General features: G+C 38.2%; 2 protein-coding genes across 3 annotated transcripts in view; both read left to right on the top strand.

Annotated features, from left to right (window-relative positions):
• LOC309707366 (uncharacterized protein) overlaps positions 1 to 21,449 on the top strand; it is a gene marked incomplete at its 3' end in the record, with an annotated part of 455,076 nt that overhangs the window by 17,022 nt on the left and 416,605 nt on the right. The window lies entirely within an intron of this gene.
• lsm3 (LSM3 homolog, U6 small nuclear RNA and mRNA degradation associated) lies at positions 5,257 to 15,013 on the top strand. Of its 2 annotated transcripts, none has more exons than XM_082534447.1 (5): positions 5,257 to 5,281; positions 10,905 to 11,026; positions 13,527 to 13,637; positions 13,807 to 13,902; positions 14,297 to 15,013. In XM_082534447.1, exons 1-5 carry the CDS (start codon positions 5,272 to 5,274, stop codon positions 14,375 to 14,377), a joined length of 420 nt encoding a protein of 139 aa, XP_082390573.1. In that variant the 5' UTR covers positions 5,257 to 5,271; the 3' UTR covers positions 14,378 to 15,013. The 2 variants fall into 2 exon arrangements, with proteins under 2 accessions (XP_082390573.1, XP_082390574.1); XM_082534448.1 differs by lacking the exon at positions 5,257 to 5,281 and adding an exon at positions 9,806 to 9,936.

The following is a 21,449-nucleotide window of genomic DNA, read 5'->3' as shown; positions in this document are numbered from 1 at the left end:
GACATTTTTCTGTAGCCTGGCCTAGAGCAGGGCGATATGACCAAAAATATTTATCGCGATATACATTTGAAAATTTGCGATAATGATATAACTGACAATATAATTGACACTAGACAAAATTCTTTACAACTCCACAACTTTATTAGTGCAAAAAACCCCATCAATGTATTTTCACTTAAACAAGCAGCTGTTTTTTATGTGCATTAAAGTTATATAAAAATGTAACAGTGCAAATTCCTTGCTGACAGTTTAACCAAAAGGCATTTCCAGTGCTAATTGACCGACATGTCCTCAGCATAACCATGTATAATATCCACAAAACTTAAAAAGAGGTTATACACACACAATACGGTGATATTATGTTGAAGCACAGTACGTATCACTCTGCGAGGCTCCTGCCTACGATAGCCGTAATGCTCCGACAATCCATCAAGCTGTGCGGGTTCGTAGCTTAGCAAAGTCGTACTAAAACATTTGAAAGATTTCCGAGCACCGTGTACGACATAAAATCATTTCGAGGTCAGTAAACACAACCAGAATTTATACATAAAGCACACGGGATTATAAGGGGCACTGTCGATTTTCAGAAAAATCAAAGGATTGATTTTAAGTGTGCCGTATTTTCCAAACAACACAGTAATAACGACGGCCCGCTAGCATGCGCTACCAAAAATAGTGCTTTGTTGTGTATCTGATGGACGAAAGCTAAACCAGTTCCACACCACTCAAGTTGCAGCATTTTTACAAACCAATTCTGGTTCATCTGTTTCATTCAACGATCCACTTTTGCCCTTCTCATTCTGCGTCGCCGCCATGTGCGTATGTAAACATAGGCACTGCGCATGCGCGTTTTACCCATATTCTATCGCGATATTTCATTTTCCTATCGTTGCCCGTTACCGTGAACGGTATGATATAGCCCAGCCCTAGCCCGGCCTTTATCCACTGGCTATGCACAAGTAAGGAACAGCTTGTGCTGTGCTGGTTAACCTGTCAGCATCTCTGCTGCCAATGTTACTCCCCAAAATTATTAAAAGTCACCACAATGTCACCAGTTATGCAAATTTTGTTGAAACTTGATGAATGCCGTCATAAAGACTACTAAAGACTGTGGGGTTGGGGGTATTTTTTAAAGATATGATTAATTTTTCTAAAGGATAAATATGAAACAAGCTGTTTCAGTTTCACATTTTAGGTTGGATCAAATTTTTAGATATAATAAAATATCAAATTTCCGGTTTTTCAGATTTCCTTTTAGCACTTGTAAAGTGTCTGATGTGCTGAAAGGGCACTGTCTTCAGTGTCTTCTGCTTTGCCACACATTTATTATTTATTTATTATCCTTTTTTTTTATCCAGGTGAAAAGTCTAATTGAGATTTAAATTTAACTTCTTGGAATAAACAAATGCCAGAAGTCCTGACACTTCTTCTTTGAAAGCAACACAAGCTAGTTGGTTTGTTTTTCTGATCAAGTAATTAAGAGTGTTTCTGCAAAATTTCTAATGCTTTTGGATACATTTATAGCCTTTGCCTATCTTGTCTATATGTAAATGCTAAATGAGAATGATTGCAGCATTCATACGCAGAAGTCCATTTTATAATAAATCTAAAATTATCTACATTTAACATCAAAATTTGTTGACTAAAACAATCAATCCAGAATCCAAGAAACTTAAACTGAACCACAGCTGTACCTTTACCTTGATTTTATTGTATTTTGGCCATTTTTATAAAGAACATATCAACAGTGTTCACAGGATTTACCGTAAGCCATGTTCTAATGTGGCTCATTTCACAAAAGCGTGGAAGCAGTAACCTCCTTTATGTGTTAATATATGCAGTACATTTAGTTTAAATAAAAATTCATGGAAATGTACAGCATCCTGAATTACTTTTCACACTGTTTCTGCATGATTTGCTGCTGCTGATAGGATGCCCCTCATCAAGAGGCAGTGTTATTCATTGCTGGTTTTTTTCTATTATGGAATGAATAATGAAGACTAGATGTTAATGTCCTCAGCAGGCCCTGCCGTCCTCAGCTCCTTCTCAGCCTGTGTTTAAAATAGATCCCTTAGAAATAGCTACAGAAAAGATAAACTGCTCTGACAAAGCTGAATGTGTGTGCATGTGTGTGTGCCTGTGTTTGCATTTCTTTTCACCAGTGCATACATGTGCACGAGTAAATTCATGTGTTTCAGTCTCCCCCATTGGCTTTGTCTTCATCCATAATTAAGTTTATATAAATCAGCCTGTCAGTCACAGCTGTAATGTGAAGCTCTGAATGACATTTTAATGACTGCAGGGCTATTCTAGGGTCAGGCTGACCTAACAGGTAGGCACTTTCATCACTCATATTTAGTATTTCATTATTCTTCTACTATACCCTTCCTTCCTTCCATTTTTCGACTTTCATCTCTTGGTCTTTCCTTTTCTTGACACAGTGTATTTTTAGATACTTGCATGCAATATAAATGTATTTTTTTTAAAGGACAGACATTATTTAATAAAGCACCGGAATATAGTGACCAGCCAATAGCTGGTGCACTCGTTCAGTTTTGCTCTACAAGTCCTCTGAAAGTATCAAAGATCAAATAAACATAAAATGGGCAGATTTCTTCTGTAGTGGCTAAAAGAATAAAGATGCAAATAATAATACAGAGTTTTTTAAATGACAAATCACTTTGACACGTACAGGCCAGAAGCTTCAAATAATGAAATGGCTGCTGAATAATGCAATGGCTCCTGTTCAAAAGAGTAACTATTGCTATAGTAATCAGTAATAAATAACTAATTACTCTTTTAGGCCACTCAGCATTTGGCTCAAGGTTAGTACAGAAGAACTCATAAAGGGAGGAATCAATTAATAGATGAACTAAACATTATATAGGGAATCTTCTCCCAGTTGGCAAAGTATTAATATTTTTGTTTAAAAGTCGGTGCCGTGCTGACTGAGCTGTTCCCCAAGATGGAAAACAAAAGTCCTTTTAATTAATTTTCCTCAAAGTCAGAAAAATATCGCAAAAGATGCCAACAGCAGTGAATAACATCACTCCTTTTATTCTAATTGTTGTAAAACCACTTACAAAAATAACTTCTAAACTGCTTTGATCACTCTGAAAAACACCTAAAGAGATTTTACCAAGCCATATGCCCAATATTCCAGGGAGATTCATTTGTTTAGGATTATATAATCACTTGAACCTTGAAATACAGCAGAAATATAACTGAAATCATTTATGTTTAGATGGTGAAACAGTGACTTCATGTTTGGCCAGGCCACAGTCACATTTGGAGGTTTCCAAAAGAAGATGACGCACGACGACAGACTGTGACAGAATGACCAAAACAATAACACCAGTCAAGGGACAAATGTTGGTGTACATCGCCCTGGCTGGTGCTTATTTTTAGATTGAGAGCAGCCTGTTGATAGGATGCTGTAGTTTGAAACCACCATGTTTTAAGCACCATGTTTATTATGTCATTTGTCTGGACTCAAACCTTCCACCATAAGGCTTGGCTCTAAATTAGAGCAAAGATGAGCTGGTATGTAACGTCATCCAGGATATCAGGATGTGAAGTAAATTTGGCAGTAATCAACAAACACGGAGGTCAGAGGTCGCAGGAAGTTCTAAAATAAAAATCAGTTGTTCATCACTGGGCAACTCCACTGGTGGAGTCCAGACTTACATAAACTTTAGTCGTTGGGCCTGAAATGTGATGCCAACATGGAAGTGCCTTCAAGCTGCAATCTTTCTAACAGCCAGTATGGCTTTTTGTTGCAAAAAGAAATACAGTTATAAAGAAGTCTATAGAAAAATGTGCCTGCAAGTCACTTAAATTTTCCTGATGTGTTTAAAGTCCCAGTTGTTGGTTTCAGGTGTTATTGAACACATATTGAAGTTAGTTATGTAAATTATGTAAAGGCTGGGACTACTTTGTGATTGACATCATGCTACCAAAAAATCATGCAAGTGCCCTGAGATTCTCAGACACTTTGCCTTTACACCAACTGCCAAAATGTTGATGTCAAAGCTTTGAAGCAGGACTTCAAGGGTATTGGCTACCTTGTACAAGCAAGACTGTACACCTTCCCTACTCCCCACTGGCTGCGCATGCCCTGCACCTTGAGAAAGCTAAGAGCTTCCGTTTGGCTCAGGATCTCAACTTCTCTCTCTTGTGCTTGCTATTACACTCTTTCAGCAGAGCACAACAGAGTTCATGATTTGATGGTTTTTGGTGGCTTAAATAGGGAAACACTGACATGTTGTCCTTTTATAAATGTTAATTGCACAACTGATGAGTCATTTGGTATCACTACAAGCATACAGTACACAGGGCCACCTCTTTAAGTAGTGTGGTTCTCTTAACTGGAACTGGGCAAAGAACACAGGGATCACACCAGACAACAAACTGGACTTGGAGCTCAAACAAGCTTGGAAACGTTATGGGTGATTGTGAGCACATCTTTAGTCTTAAATTGGAGTTCTTTCAGACACAAGCACACTTTTCTAACCGCTAAACACAGTTGTTGTGGCATTATCTGAGCTAAATTCAACTACACTCCAAATACACAAAAACAAAGTGTACTGTAATGCTTTAGATTTAGCGAGCCTGAGCAAAATGAAGTGATGGTGGTGGTCACACACACAGAACATACAGAATCACATGTAATGAGCTCTTTGCAAATAAAAAAGTAAACAATGGCATGTTTTCTTATTTCGTCTTTCTTTTTTGGAAGGCTTGACATCAGTGCAACGTGTGCCTTTCATTGACATATTAACATTTTTCCACCTTAGAGTTGCAAGAATGAGAAGTTGTTTAGTGCAGCTGCAAAGTTACTGGATGTCCTTTAATAAAGGACACAGAATGTGTAATAATTTCCCATCAGTCATTTTTGTCAGATAAGGTCTAATGTAAAAAAAAAAATTCCTTTAACCTCCTGTCATATTCATATGTTTGATTCATTAACCCGCAATGTTAAAAAACATCAAATGTTAAATCTGATGCAAATTTGACTGCGTGATACAAATTCAGGCAGCACTTTAATCAGAATTACTCCAAATAATTGGAGAAAGGCCTTACTCCATCCTTTAGTAATCATAAAATGTTGTTTTCACGGCTGACGTTTGTCTTAATTGGGTCAGTGTCAGAATATCACAGTCTATATGAATATAGCCACACACACAGATACGAGTCTCAGCAAGCAGTAGAGCCGGTGTCATATTTCTTTAGCTGCACGTCCTCATCCAGATGGAGGTGTTGTTCATGTAAATGCGTCAATGTGAGTAATCTTCATGAAACAATGAAGTGAGCAGTGGTGGTGACAAGGTGTGAATCTGCTGTGAGTGTTTAAGGCTTTTTGTCTGTGTGTGTGTGTGTGTGTGTGTGTGTGTGTGTGTGTGTGTGTGTGTGTGTGTGTGTGTGTGTGTGTGTGTGCACATGACTGCAGGATGATGAAACTGGACAGCTGCATTTGGTTCATACCAGCTCCCTGCCTTTGTCTCCTTTTCTATTCAAACAATCAGTGCAAAACATGTTACACGATCAGAAAACAAACACTCTGCAGCAACAATGCTCCCATGTACAAAATTAGACAGATATTTAGATGTGTGTTTTCATAGTTCTTGTGGAGTTTGTTATAAAGAAAAAAAACCCGAAAATTATTTGGCGCCCTTTCAAAAACAAGGAGACATGAAAAATAGGTCAAATTTGTCACTACAGACAAGCTTTGGTGAATATGTTTATTGTAACGCTTGTATGACCATTTGAGCATCATAAAATTACTGAAAACAAATACAAACAAAAGCCAAACATTACAAAACTGACAGGAGAAAAAAAAACACTACAAATCAGATGAAACTAACCTGAATTGAAATCAGAACTTACAAATGTAATAATGAAAAATACAAAGATATTATAGCCAAAAATGCATAATAACTAACTGGTATGGACAACTGACTAGCCTGCCCAGAGCTTGGAGTTTTATCAAGAATAAACCAGGATAATTAAACTATAGTGCTGCTTTCCCCTGGCTCACGTACTCTAAGTGTTTAAACACTCAAATGAGCTGCATTTCACTCTTTATCATTACTTTTAAAATTTTCACTGGCCCATTAGTACGCATTTATAACATATAAGTGACTTAAGGCTGATTTTACTTCCTTAGGCCAATTTAAAAAAAACAAAATCCCTTTGTTATGCACATATGCAATATAAAAAAAATGGTCAATGTCATATATGACACTGTCTTTCCTGATTTTATTCTCCTCAACTTTATTTTCACATATTATATTGGAAGCTCAGACTGAATAGAAAGAGTATTTTTGTGATCCAACACTGGCCTGCTGTGGCTATGAATGACACTGCATTCACTTTATTTTGAGAAGAAAATAGGCCTTATTCATACAGTCAACCTTTTATCCATTCATCTATTTTCTTAACCGCTTATCCAATTCAGTTTTTTTTTTTTCTTATTGGGGTGGAGGTGGGGTGGGCGCTGGAGCTTATTCCACAGATGTAGTGACATACAGAGGGTCGGTAAGAGGAGGATGCTAAGAACAGGGTAAGATGGAGATGGACGATCCAAATCAGATTTGAGAGGCATCTTATAAATGAAAGGATTCGTTTTTCACTGATTTCAGTTATAATTAAGCTCCACCATAAAATAAATTACAGGTGTTTTATAAACAATTATTTCAACTATGAGCTTTTAGCCTTTTGTTGTATTTGTGTTTATGCTGTGTGATCTATGCAGACCTTTTTATAACAGCTGCAGGTTGTTGCTTTCGATTTTTGTATTATATCATCCTTTGTATCAATCTACAATACATATGATATCACTGACCTCATTTCAGGCCAGTAGAGGAACTCTCACTGTCCACACACACACACACACACACACACACACACACACACAATGCCATTGTTACACAACAGGAAAAGCATGAATATGAAATAATCAGCCTACAATACAAATCTTCTGGCTTAAATGTAAAATGTGATTTTTTTGATAGCTAATAGAAAGTCAGTAAGATCCGGTAACTGCAAGCGATGACAGACAGGACTCCCATGAAACGTCTTAACTTTGATTGAAGCAACTACCAATTAGAGCACTTACTACTGTAGACTCAGCACCGTTTTATGGACTTAAGTGTAGACAGGGCTTAACTGATCCGTATAGAATGAGGCTCAATCATATGTTGCATGTTTAGTCATTTGATGAAGCGGTCACTGATGGGAACATGAAAAGCTGGTGGCTAGGTGACACTGGTTGTTTACATGGAAATACAGCTCAGTTCAACTGGCGTGAAGATGACTAATTTCGTTTAGCCTTAAAATCATGTACCTTTGAGTAAGCTACACTTGTGCAATAACAAAATTAAGACTGGGTAAAAATAGCTTTGCGAAACTGGACCCTGGTTCTGTGTCTGCTGGAACACTCTTGAGACGCAGACTCTTTGGACTACATATAGTAAAGTAGGTCTACAGCAGATGACCTTGTAACACTGTTAATCTTCACAGTACAAACACTTATGACAATATGTTAAAGTGGAAAAAATGATAACTTTAATTCAGTGTGTATCACATTCAGACAACAACTCTGTATTTTCCTTGCTTAAAGCCGAACAGTAAACATTGTTCAAAGCGTATAAAACATTTGATCTGTGCTTCTTATTATTTGAAATGTAATACAAAAATAATTTTCTTTCTATTTACAAACAAAAAATCTGTACAAAGTTGAAACACCTGATAAATCATTACACAGTTTAGGACACTTGCATAATCTTTTGACTTTTTATGCTAATTTCAGCTGTGCTCCACTGAAATCAGTAAAAACTTCAATGCAGTAAAAGCAGGTGCAGCTTATTGTAGTGTTTCACCTGAGAAAATGTCTTAAAATCACCCTTTTTGACTGTCGTGTTTATTATAGCTGTTAACAGGACTGATTTGCAGTGACAGTTTCCCACAGCTTATCTGTTGACCTTCAACGACTGATGACGTCAGCTTCTGTCTTCCTATCGTTTAGCGCCATCTTTTGGCAGGTAACACACACAGAGGACCTTGACGAGCAGAAAGTGAGCAAAACAAAACAACTGTGAGTTTAGGCACCAGTTTCAGTTTCTAGGCCACCAGCTGCCAACTGTTTAATGGCAAACACACCCTTATCTGGTTTTGACATGACAGATCAAAAAAACAAGCATGCAAAAAAACCCTCACCCACACAAGCGCAGACATATTGCCTGCTTTCTCACAAAACTTTAACAAATTTACAAATATGAAACTGTGTGCAGTCAGTGGTCCTAGCACTGGGCCACACAGGTTGTTTGGCTTATCTGTAGCAGGGACTTCTTCCACCACACAGCCGCGCTGAAGCTGAGGGTGGAATGGGTAACAGCACTGCTTTGATCTGCCTCCTCAGCCTGCACACAAATCCAGTATGGAACACTGGACTGAACTGGGAGAGGAGGTGCACACGCAGTCAATCACACACACAGATTTACAGAAAGGAAAAAAAAAGAGGAAAGCCAGAGAAGAAAAACAAGACAAGAGAAAGAGTGAATAAAGTTAACTATTTGTAAAACAAAAAGATTTTCTGTATAAGAAAAATGCTGTTAATTGTAATCACATGTGGCAAGTGTGACCAAATCCAAACAAACTTAATGTGGAACAAAGACACTGGAATTTGTGAAGGATATGTTGCAAATATAAATACATTTGATTTTACTGTATTTTACTGGGGTTACAGTCAGAGATATACATAGAACACTTCTTTTGGAGCCACACAGAGGGAATATAACAATATCTATATACAGCTTTCCTTGTTGGGTATAGCATAGGCAGCATTGTTCGCCTAAACTTCAGTCATGATCTCAGCCTTACTTTCTTCATTTGCATTAGAAAAGTGTCTGTTCTGCACTTCTGACCTTTGCAAACTACAGCAAAATTTGGGAGATTATCTCAACATGTGGGACAGAGAATAACAATGACGACGATGACAACAACAGTAATAATAATGGTCTCACTGCGCAGTTGGATAAAAAGTGGGACAGCTGCCCATTCTACACGTGGCACCTGCCCAGTGTGACAATAACGGAATAAAGTTATAAAAATGAATAATGTCCGGAAATGAATGCCTTCTTGCTTGAATTAATGCAGTAAATGCAGCTTTAGTTCTCTGAATTCAACTGCGATACTTGCGGTTTTAAAGTCAGTTAATAAATTGGATAAATTCAGAGTTATAGGGCATAGTTTCCTTTAAGAACAACAAGAACAACAAGAACAACAACGGTATTGTGGGTTTAACCTGTACTGTTTGCCTTATAGCTGTAATATTAAAGTATTGGATGCTTGTTTTAATATGAACTCACATTGACCTGTTAATGCGAAGGTCTGACACAGGTCGGGTGGCTGTGGCTGTAGCTCAGGTGGTAGAGCAGGTCATCTACTGATCGGAAGGTTGGTGGTTCGATTCCCGGCTTCCCCTAGTCTGCATGCCAAATATCCTTGGGCAAGATACTAACCCGAAATTGCTCTCCGATGCATTCATCGGAGTGTGAATGTCAGTTGTGTGAATGGGTGAATGCACAAGTTGTGTAAAGCGCTTTGAGTGCTCAGAAGAGTGGAAAAGCGCTATATAAGAACCAGTCCATTTAAACTTTTGTTGCGTTGCATTTACTAAAACAGAAAAACAAGACAGAATACGCCGCATCAGTGAGGTTGAAATTTCGTAAAGACATGAGCCATTAGAAACGGAAAAAAATGATGCAAATATATATATATAGTTTATGTTTAATAACCTACCTCTGATCTGCCGTTGCACTGTACGGAGATGCGGGGGATGGAAAAGTCTGGAAAAGCAGACGGGCAATATAAAGGACAGAGGAACTGCTAGCGTCCTCATTCGGGTTGCCAGGTTTGCACTTCACTCTCCTGCACGTATGAGTGCTTATTTGTATTTATTTGGATAAATCAAATTTACAGTTATAATTACAAGGACAATGACAATAAAAAATATTTAATTTTTGAATGTGTACCATGGATTTTAAAATAAGTTAGACAATAAATATTGCTTCTTCTCCTTCTTTTATTTACTCACTTTAGAGGTTGCTACAGCAGATCATCTGCCTTCATCTCTCCCTATCTCTACCATCCTACCCTTTCGCATCAACCCTCTGCATATCCTCCTCCACTGCATCCATGAAGCTTCTCTGCGTTCTCCCTCTTTATCTCCTTCCTGGCAGCTCCATACTGACTTCATTTCCACTATCCCTCTTCATCACATGTCCAGACCGTCTCAGTCTTACCTCTCCAACTTTCCAAACTGCATCACCTCAGCCTCTGACATACTCATTTCTAATCCTGTCCATCCATTCCCATCTTCAGCTCTGTCACCAGCTCCAAACCATCGATCGCAACAAATCTCACGACCATCTTGTAGACTTCCCTTTCACTCTTGCTTGATATCTTTCTGTCACAAATGCTGCTCAACCTGGCTTGCACTATATTCTTCACCTCTTGATCCAATGTTTTCCTTGGTCAACCCCAGGTATGCAAACTCATCTACCTTTACTATCTCTGCTCCTTGCAACTCCTTGCAGCTTTGCCCTCTCATTTACATATTTACATATTCTAACTTTCCTTCCACTTATCTCAAGAGCATACTTCCACCTCTCCAGGCTCTCTTCCTGCTTCCTACTCTCACTACAGATCACAGTTATCTGCAAAGATCGTAGTTAATAGGGTTTCCTGCCTGACCTCCACTGTAAACCTGTCCATCGCCACTGAAAACAAGCAGATCCCTGATGTAATCTCACCCCCACCTTGCCTATAGCTGTAACAACATAAATAATTAAAATGCAATTAAGTAATGTAACCCTATCCCTCTTCCATCGTTATGTTTATAGTCTCATCCAGGAGGCGTGCTTTGTGTTATGTGAAAACGCGGTTTTTTGCAGACCTGGCAACCTCCGCACTGGTTCGGTCATTCGACGCAGACTCAAACATCATGGCGGACGAAGTTGAGCAGGTTGGTGTAACTGCCTTCAATTCTGCTGTTGTTCTTTTAACAGCGTGCATGTAATTATCCTATGGGTGAAGAGGAGACAGGTTTACCCGTGTACTTGATGTAACGAGCTTATTGTGTAACTTTGTTCATAACTGATGTGGTAAAAGCGCGGAAGGGCCTGTCAAAAGCTAGCTGATTTAGCATGTCTAGCGTGTAAATGCTACCGCCAGTAGGATTTGCACCACTGTTCTTTAGGCAGAGCAGAGCGTGTTAGCGCAGGATTACCGCTAATGTATGTCCACGTTTAATTTTCTTTATCTGTTTTTAGTCTAAAGTTGGGTTAGTTAGGTCTGTAGCGTCTGGGTTGCAGTTCACAGCTATTTGGGCTAAACATTAAACAACTCACTGAAAACTCCGTTAACTCATGGAACACGATGTTTCTTCACTTTGCCTTAAATATTTTGGGTGTTTACACCAAAACTGCTCGAAAGGTCTGCATTTAATTCTGGCCTATGTCATTTAGAAATGATAATCACTCGATTATTCTTGTCACAGAAAATGCTAACTTGAGAAGAGACTTGTACATGGGGGTATTTGTTGTGTTTTTAATCTGTATTAAAGTAAATTCATTATTTTTGGTTCGGGCATAAGGAGTTTGCAAAGAAAGCGAGTGGGCAGAACAAGCAATAGGTCATTGCATCTCAGCTGTGCCTGCTGCTCGACCATATTAGAAAATATTCCACGTTTCATTTTACATTATTATGAAGTGCGACAGTTTCCGAATGTTATATAGTTTATTTTTTTGGTTTGTTTTTTATTAGTGTGTGCTCCAATATAGGACTGCTTACATTTTTTCATATCTATTTAGCCAGTGCTCAGGCATTTTTTGATGTTTGATGACCTGGGCCAAATTACAGATATGGTAGGGAAGACTAGTGAAAGTTTCCAGCTTTTATTTTTATACATTGTTTTATTTTTGGATATTCATGTACAAGTATTGCCTCCGATTTTGAAGTCCGGAAGAAAAAAAAGTGGATGGACAGAACATTAAAAAAAAAAAAAGTAACTTACATGTAGTTAAAGTTTTAAATACATGTAGCTAAAATTACACAGCAATCATTAAATGTCCAAACTTTAGACCGTAACATTTTTAAGCAAATCAGGGATGATCCCACAGAAAATGTTCTAAGGCAGTTGAATGTTAATATCCTGTTGATATGTCAAGCATACATGTTAGGGTTGGGCGATATGGCCTAAAACTCATATCTCGATATTCTTTAGCTGGATGGCGATATACGATATATATCTCGATATTTTTTTTAAAGCCATAAAGAAAGAACAAAAAGAGTTCTTAGTCACGCTGTGTCCCAGATCTCACATCTTTATTAACATACAGCGTAGATGTACATGAAAAAATTACTCAGAAATAAATTATCAGCATTTATTAAATTATAATTCTCCATAAATAAAATAAAACAATGTTGTTTTTGTGGATAACAAAACGCTCACAATTGTGCAGTCAAAATGTAAATTAAAAGACGCTTAGCATAATAACAAAGACAGACAGATTTCGCAGCTGCTCTGTTCCCAACTTCTACTGCGTGACTGACAACCTTCAGTTTGAAATCCGCTTCGTAACCATGTCTCTTACAGGTGCCATTTGTGGTCCTTATATGCACACAATACGGTAATTTTACGTTGAAGCACAGTATGCGTTACTCCGCGAGGCTCCAGACTACGGTAGCCGTAATGTTCCAACAATCCATCAAGCAGTGTGGCTTCGTAGCTTACCAAAGTCGTACTAAAGCATTTTTGGCAGATTGCTGAGCGCCGTGTACCACATAAAAGCAGTTTGCGGTCAATAAGCACAACCAGAATTCATACATAAGGCGCGCTGTCGATTTCTTTATAGGTTATAGTCCGAAAAATACGGTATACGAGTTTTGTAAGGTAGTTTGTTTCGGGGCAGGAGGCTGGGAGACTTCGCGGTCTGGGATACAGCACACAGTTTCTCACACACTCTTCATTTTGCACTTTATGGTGCTGTTGTAAATGGTGAAAATACTAGTAGTGCTAGCTGCACGGCCTCAACACGCCCCACGCACGGGGCGACCTGCGGTAACTCGTTAATGGAGATTTGCCGCGTTAATACAGTTATGGCGTTAATGTCATTTTAACGAGAGTAACACTGCCACACTAAAATAGTAATCTCCAAATGTTTTCTTTTTACCGACCAGCTCCTCTTTGATAGCTGCCGTGTCCATCTTGTCGTTACCTGCAGGTGAAGCGATGGGGGAGGGGGAGTTGTGTTCAGTGAAGGAGAGAGGCGAGGCAGAGTAACACAGCATAGAGACAAAAGTGGACGAAAGAGAGGCAAACTTGCGGTTCCACAAGTATAATTATAACGTAACATAGACTATATCGATATAAAGGATATTGTCACATCTCTTATCTTGTATAAAAATATATCGATATATCGCCCAGTCCTAATACATGTGTCATTTTTTTCTGTGTGCTGCAGCAACCAACTACAAACACAGTTGAGGAGCCACTTGATCTGATCAGGCTCAGTCTAGATGAGCGAATCTACGTCAAGATGAGGAATGACCGCGAGCTCAGAGGCCGACTTCATGTGAGTCTTGTGCTGGGTTTTGTTGTTGTTGCTGTTTTTTTGTTGTTTGAGTGCTGCAGGTGTGACCCTGGCTGCTCGGAAGACTTTTTAAAAACAAGCACTTCAATTTCTTTTGGAGTGTTTTTGTCCTCTTTTACTTTGCACTCTTATTTGTTCTTGTTTGTCCCAGGCTTACGATCAGCACTTGAACATGATCCTTGGTGATGTGGAGGAGACTGTGACGACAGTGGAGATCGATGAGGAGACTTATGAAGAACTCTACAAGGTGCCACATCATTTTCTTTCCAGTCCCGTTGCCCTTTTGGTTTAAGGTGCTGGTGGTCTATTGTGGCATTGATCTGAGTTGAACCTGTTTCATCTTTTAAAACTGTTAATGTGTCATTCAGATAACAGACAGTACTTAATGGATAATATTTCACTGACTATTTGTTATATCATGGCCTCAAAAAAACGCTGCTCTGTTTTAACAAGGGTTAACATTACTGAGAAAATCACAGGGATCATCTTAACAACAAAAATGTAATTAAAGCAAATGCATGTTTTAATTTTTAAGTAAAATATATTTAGTCTTTGTTGTTAAACACATTTATTGGAAGCTATGTGTATACAATATTTTAAGTAGTGAAATATTTTAAGTGTGAATCTTTGTTTCGTTTCAGTCTACCAAGAGAAACATCCCCATGCTGTTTGTGAGAGGTGACGGCGTTGTCCTTGTAGCTCCACCTCTCAGGGTGGGCTAACTTCGATTACATCCCGGTGTGAAGCAGGGTTTGCTCAAGTACAATTTCAGCCCACAGAAGAGATAAAATCTCTTTTTTTGTCAACATCATCCACTCACATGAGACAAATGATTAATTTTTGTTTTGTTGTCAGATGTAAAACATGTCGATGGAAAGAAGAGAGAACTTTTGTAAGTCAGTGTTTAATAGGTGTTATTTTGGCAAGTTGCCATTTTTCAAGCCACATTTTCATTTAACAGGATATTTAGGCTATTTCAGAACATTAGATCAGGTAAAAAGTCCATTTTAAGTTCCAAAGCTAAGAATACTCATTATGTTTAAACATAATCTCATCATTTTAGTTATCTGTGACTGTATGTGCTCTTTGTTTAAAAAGGCTCACCAAACGTACCGCTGAGCGATATGTATGATTCTTAAGTTTTAAATTTTGTCAACTGTAACTTTGGTTTGTTCCGAGCAAAAGTCTGTCAGTGTTTTTTGGTTTCTATCATAACATTTTAGTTGAATATTTTATATTTTTGTAGTACTGTGGAGGATGTGGGAGTAAATCACACACAGATGTGTCAATGTGTGCAAAGATTTTTCAGTTTGGTCTTGTAAAGTTGAATAAAAAAATAAAAGTAATTGGAAAATTTATTGATTGTCGTGTAAATAAGCTGAAATTTGTTGGCAGCTGTGACTCAGGAGGTAGAGTGGGTTGTTAACTGGTTGGTGGTTTGAATCAGCCAGCACATCAAACTATTCTTGGGCAAGATACTAAACCCCAAATTGGCCCAGGTTCGTTGGTTAGAGTGGGTGGTAAAAAGTGACTGAAGGTATGTAACTAAGTGCTAAGGGAACGTGTGTGAATGAGTGAATATGGCTTGTAGTTTGAAATGCTTTTAAGTACAGAGTAGAAAAGCTGTTTGCAAGTAAAACTCAATTTAGCAGACTGTATACAATTTTTATACTACAATATGTTGTTGATACAGTCCAGTTTGTTACTGTAGGTGTTATTTGTGTCATTATGCAGTTATATAACATTTTAAATTGCAAATGCACCACTGCATTAGCAACATTCTAATGTAACATCGGAGCAGAACTTTCAGGGTCTATTGCATGCTGTCAGGATTGTTGTATTGTTGCATTGTAACCACTAGATGTCAGTGTACATCTAAAAAAAAAAAGAACCTTCAGTTTAACAGGCTAGCAAGGATGAAGGTGATCTCTGCATGAAAACTAAATGGGCTGTTGTTGTTTTTTTACCACAGACTGACATTTTAGTTGGTTTAAAAAAGTGTAACTGAAATCCTTACATTTGATCACACTCACAACTAGATTACTGTAGTGCTTAGGATTACATTAACAACAACATTAGCAAGTTTAGAACATTTCACTTGTGATACAATGGAAATAATTTGTCTAATCATTTTTTCTACAAATGTCTGGATGCAGAATAAGTCCAGGGCTGTGTTCTCAAAAGCAGGAGCTTATTAAGACTGAGAAAAATCTGGAATTTATGTTCCATTAAAAGAGCTAACATAAAACAGTTACCAGGGTAACAGACTGAGAACCTAACATCCACAAAAACTGTTTCTCCCCTCCTGCTGCACCTGATCCAGCTGACTGACTGAATTTCCCCGTTCATGCAGTCGACGTCAAAGAACACACTATATGTGCAAAGAACATAATGGCTTTGCACATATAAAATCCTTTTTAAATATAATCAGATATTTAGATTCAGTCAAGTCTAGCGGTTTTATTGTCATATCAACCATGTGCAGTGCTACAGTACACAGTGAAGTCTGTCATCTATCAGAGATGACAACCACTAGAATAATTTTCACTTCAGTTCAAAAAGTCTGAATGTACTCTTAACAACATTTTATGGTGTAACTCTGCTGATCCACATGTTGAAATCTAAAATTGTCAAGTTTGAATCTTCAAATCACCATAGTTACGCCCATCTGGATAAACTGGTGAGCACAATGAGGGTCATGTTGTTTGACTTTTCATTCAGTACCATCAGGCCGACCCTCCTGGGTGATAAGCTGACAGCGATGCAGGTTGATGCCTCTCTCGTGTCTTGGATTGTTGATTACCTGACAGGAAGACCACAATACGTGTGTCTTTAACATTGTGTCTGACAAGGTGATCAGAAACACAGGGGCACCACAAGGGACTGTCCTCTCCCCTTTCCTCTTCACCCTCTATACCACAGACTTCAGCCACTTCACAGAGACCTGCCATCTTCAGAAGTTTTCTGATGACTCTGCGGTGGTTGGATGCATCAGTGAGGGTAATGAGTACCAGGCTGTGGTTGACTCCTTTGTCACATGGTGTGAGCAGAATCATCTGCAGCTCAATGTGACAAAGACCAAGGAAATGACTTTCGGAGGACTAGGAAACCGCTGACCCTTGTATCAATCCAGGGGGTTGATGTGGACATTGTGGAGGACTATAAATACCCTAAAGTACACACTGACAACAAACTGGACTGTGTGAAAAACACCGGAGTCGGGAAGGGCCAGAGTCGTCTCTATTTTCTGAGGTGGCTGACATCTTTTAACATCTGTTGGTAAATGTTCAGGATTTTTTATGATTCTGTGGCCAGCGCCATTCTCTGTGCTGTTGCATGCTGGGGCAGCAGGCTGAGGGTCACAGATGCCAACAAACTCAATAAACTGATCTGCAAGGCCAGTAATGACGTGAGGATGGAGCTGGACTCTCTTAAGGTGGAGTAGGCCTCCCATATACTCCCATCATGTGCTGGCCAGTCACAGGAGCACGTTCAGTGAGAGACTGAGATTACCCAAATGATTTTCTGAGAGATGACACAGAAAATCTACTCTCTGTACAACTAATGCACAGTACACAGTGCAGCAGTTGCACACCGTTAATATTTGCACATTGTCTACAGAGAAATAAAGGTTTAAAAAAAGGGGGCACATCAATTTCAACCATATATATTTAATTTGGGTTTTATACTGGGATATTTATAATTGAGCTATTTGTAAATATTAACTTTTTTGTTATATTTTGCAACTTTGCAATATTTTCACATTTTATATTATTTAATTTAGTCAGTTACTGTGCTTACTCTCTTGGAGAAACTGACCACATAATTTCCTTAGTGATTAATAAAGTATTCTTATTCTGACTCTTTATTTACTTGTTGCCATGATGAATCCTTGAGCTAAAAACCCATTCTTGTTCATCTCGGGGGGGTCAATCAAATCAGAATCTGTTGAACCTGCTTTGTGAAAGAGGTCCCAGGTAAGCAGCAATCTGTATGGGAAGTATGCAAACAGAGAAAACTGTTGGTATCATATAACTTGTTTAAAAAAAAGTCATATCTTGTTTTTGAAAACAGCAGAAAAATAGGAAGGATGTTATTGGTGAGTCTCTCCATGAGGCACTGTTGGTTAGTCAGTGGGTTTACCACCTTGGTTCAGGTTAATTGTTGCCTACTGAGAATTACAGAATTATTGTTGGATGCATTTCCATTATTTTTATATAGGCACTGATGGCCCACAGAGGATAAATCCATCTCGTGATGATTTATTTATTGCCACCATCAGCTTAAAAAATCCCATTGTCCATCCCCCTTAGCTGGAGTCCTCTGCTTAGTGCACTTTATACAGCGTAAACAAGCTAGCACAATAAGGTGGTAAACATTATAGTTGCTAAACATCAGCATGTGTGTTTGTGGGGGAAAGTTGGAATGCTGATTTTTTCCATTTGACTTTAAAAGAGCAGCCTCAAGTGCTGCGTTTGTATTTAATTCCCTTTCCCAACCAATGTTCTCCAAAGCCAAGACTGAACTTTCATCATCACTCTTACAATAATCAGCTTTTATCATTCTGTACTGTTCAAGGAATGTGTGGTTTGTTCAGATGGCCTCAGTACAGGACATACTAATGAAAGTACACACGGAAGAACAGTGCAGAATTCTTTATGACTGAGCACAATTCCTGCCTCTTGCAACACTTTATGTTGCAAGAAGCAGGCATATCCAAAACAATCCAATCCAATATCCCTGCACACGTTTACTGGGTTGCAGCAGTACTAATACCATATATAGTGAGAACCAGTTGTTGGGAGGTTTTAACACTACTGACAAGTAAAAACAACTAAAGTTATATTTTAGCTCCCTTTCTTCCTAAACCTATAGATATAGTGAATACTTTACCACTTTATATTACTGAACTGTGGACTCAGACTTTCAGATCACAAACTTTAGAACTCAATAGAGGTGGTCAGGCAGATGGCTGGATGAAAAAATATTGTATAACAGCTTTAACAAATTGAAGCTGACATTGTTGATATAAGTTACCCATATAACGTAAATCTTTTGCTGAAAATAACATACATTATGTAGTTACGGCCCAAAATGTGTTGTGTGGGTCACAGCAACCCTGACCACTAAAATCTAATCATGTTGAACCCAAATGAATGTTTTTGCCAGATCTGAAGGAAAAACAAGACAAACAAACCATAATGCCTCTGACCATGGCTATCACTGACATGGAAACATAAAAATATTTCCAACTATTACTCAATGCACAGGATGCTGAATTGAAATGAAATCTTCTCTTCATCCACGTATCAGTAATACAGCTGTGAAATATTCATGGTCACTTCAGCCAGACTGCCAAAAATATAAAAAAAAAATCCACAGTGGATTAAGTGGGAATAAGTAGCTGTCTTGCTGGCCTGGCTGCATCATAAACACTGCCCTTTATAAAAACTAGCTCCAAATAAATAATTCGACAATTTAATTTCCAGTGGATACAGGCAGTTTAATGGGGATTTCAGCATCTTGGAACTATGAAACAATAAGTGCAATACCAAAAATAGCCTTTTTTAAAATGCTTCCCCAAGAGCTTCCCATTCTCCCACATTTCTATAATGATAATAATTTATTAATTATAAATTAAATACAATAGTGAAAGTTTTTATACTAAAGGAAAGTCCAGAACTTTCATATTTCCTCAGAAGTTATGAGATAGAAAATGTTGAAAACAGTATTTGTCCATGCATTTTCTTGACTACTTTGAGGTCGGGATCAATTGCTGAACAGCACTTCAGGACCTGAAAGAAACTATGTCCAAGCAATGATAATTTTGAATTTCGACAATTTTGAACAATTTAGAGATGTCTGGCCTGCTGTTCAGGTCAAACTGTCGACCTGGAGCACCTTACGGTACATGCTAGTTAGTCCTCATCATCTGTTGAGAGGCACTGGCAGCCTGTCTGGGGCTTTCCTGGACTCTCGTCCTTCACCTTGGTCATCACAGTTTAATGCCACTTTGTTTGTGAGTGATCTTTGTTATGTGGTACCTGTCCATTCTGGCTTTTTGATGTTATTGTAGTGATGTTTTTCTAGAGTTTTTTATTTGAGAATTTTTTTTTTCTAGCAAAAAGATGTTGCATCATTTTCACTGATTATAAAAACTCTGATCTTGTTTGTTACTCCCTGCCAGCATTCCAATCCGTAAAGGAGAAAAGTTTTGACTCTACTCTTATGGAGTCTGGCATTTGTTTTCAGACAGTATTGCTCTGACTTTCAGATGGACTGGAGTGTTGCAAATGTTCCCTGTCCCCTTTCCTTCCCAAGACTTGCAGTGATGTCTTTTTGACAAGGCTGTCAAGGGGATCACCGTACACTGTCATGGGTGCCTCTGGCTTGGCATTTATGCACAACACTTTGGCTTTAGAGATGCTTAAGTTTAGACCTGTATGCATATCACTAACAGGTCTAATGCTTGAACAGCCACTTTCTTCCATAATAAAATATTTCAGCAACTATCAGACAAATTAGCATTCATTTTTGCACAAATATTATTATGTTTTAAAAGACAAATATTACATTCATAGCATTTTTAAGATCATAGTGTGTTCACTCCCCTCCCCTCCAAATAATCTACTGTTTCAGCTTCATGTGAGCTGAGGTGCACTTTGCCCAATAGGTAACTTACCAGTACTGCTTTAATCAGGTTTAAAGTGTCACTCCCTGTGCTCCACCATGCCTCACACATTTGGAATTGAAATAGAGCATATTTAAAAGGTTCCAGCTCAAACCAGAAACAATAATGGTGACCATAAAACCATTTTCTATGCTCCACTGTAAAATGAAAGGTGGTTATTGCTTGCTCTGCACATTATTACAGTACATGCCTGTGAACTATCCGTGCTTTTATCACCTTTTAGATGTCCTAACTGGGATCTAATGAGCAAAGCCAAGTCTATAAATACGTCTATAAACAAATACAGAAACTTGCTAAACTGTTCAGGACATATTAAATGTGTGATAATTTGTCTTGGCCTGCAATATGATGTAATTGTACAGTTATCACATGTAATAAAGGCACAACTAACGAACTATTTTGGCTTTGAATGTGCCAAAGATTGCTGGATTCAAAGTTCAGAGTGTTAATTATGGAGTCACAACCTGGTGCAATCTTCTGATCTAATTCCAGGGAAAAAATGTGTTCCTTTCATTACGATCAATATAAAGTATAAAATATATCTTGTATTACAAGATTCATTGTGAAGAGCTGGGGTCAAGACTATGAGAAGTCTAAAACAAAGGCTCAAAACAGTGTGTTGATAACACACTTAAGGAATGGCATGTTTTTCACTTATCTTCTCCCGGTTCCAGGTTTCCTTGGAACCATCATGATTGCCAATGCTTCACAAAAGAGCTTGCTTTCAGTTCTTATTTTTGATCAAGATGTGTTTCAGTTTCCACATGAAACATCTGTCTGAAGGAAATAAAGGTCCCACTGCGATTTAAACTCAGGTCAGTGTGCTAACCATTATACCATGGACCCACACACATAGGAATCTGTTTTGATCTAATTGCCCCCCAGAAGGCTAGTTTTCTTCCAAATTATAGCTGTAAACATAATTCAGGACCCATGACAGGTATCAACCCAACTGTGACTCTAAATGGGATAAGCAGAACAAAATGGATGGATCATTCAGGTGCAATTTTAATCTTAACATTTACCATTAAAAAAATGTCTATCTTAATAGTCATACCCCACTGGGGTTTGACTACTGGAATCAAAGTCCAGAGTGCTAAACA

This window comes from Aulonocara stuartgranti (genome assembly GCF_965226115.1).
Source record: "Aulonocara stuartgranti genome assembly, chromosome: 5".
Classification (NCBI taxonomy): Eukaryota; Metazoa; Chordata; class Actinopteri; order Cichliformes; family Cichlidae; genus Aulonocara; species Aulonocara stuartgranti.
The sequence above is the reverse complement of the archived record's forward strand: the minus strand, read 5'-3'. Positions and strand labels throughout refer to the sequence as shown.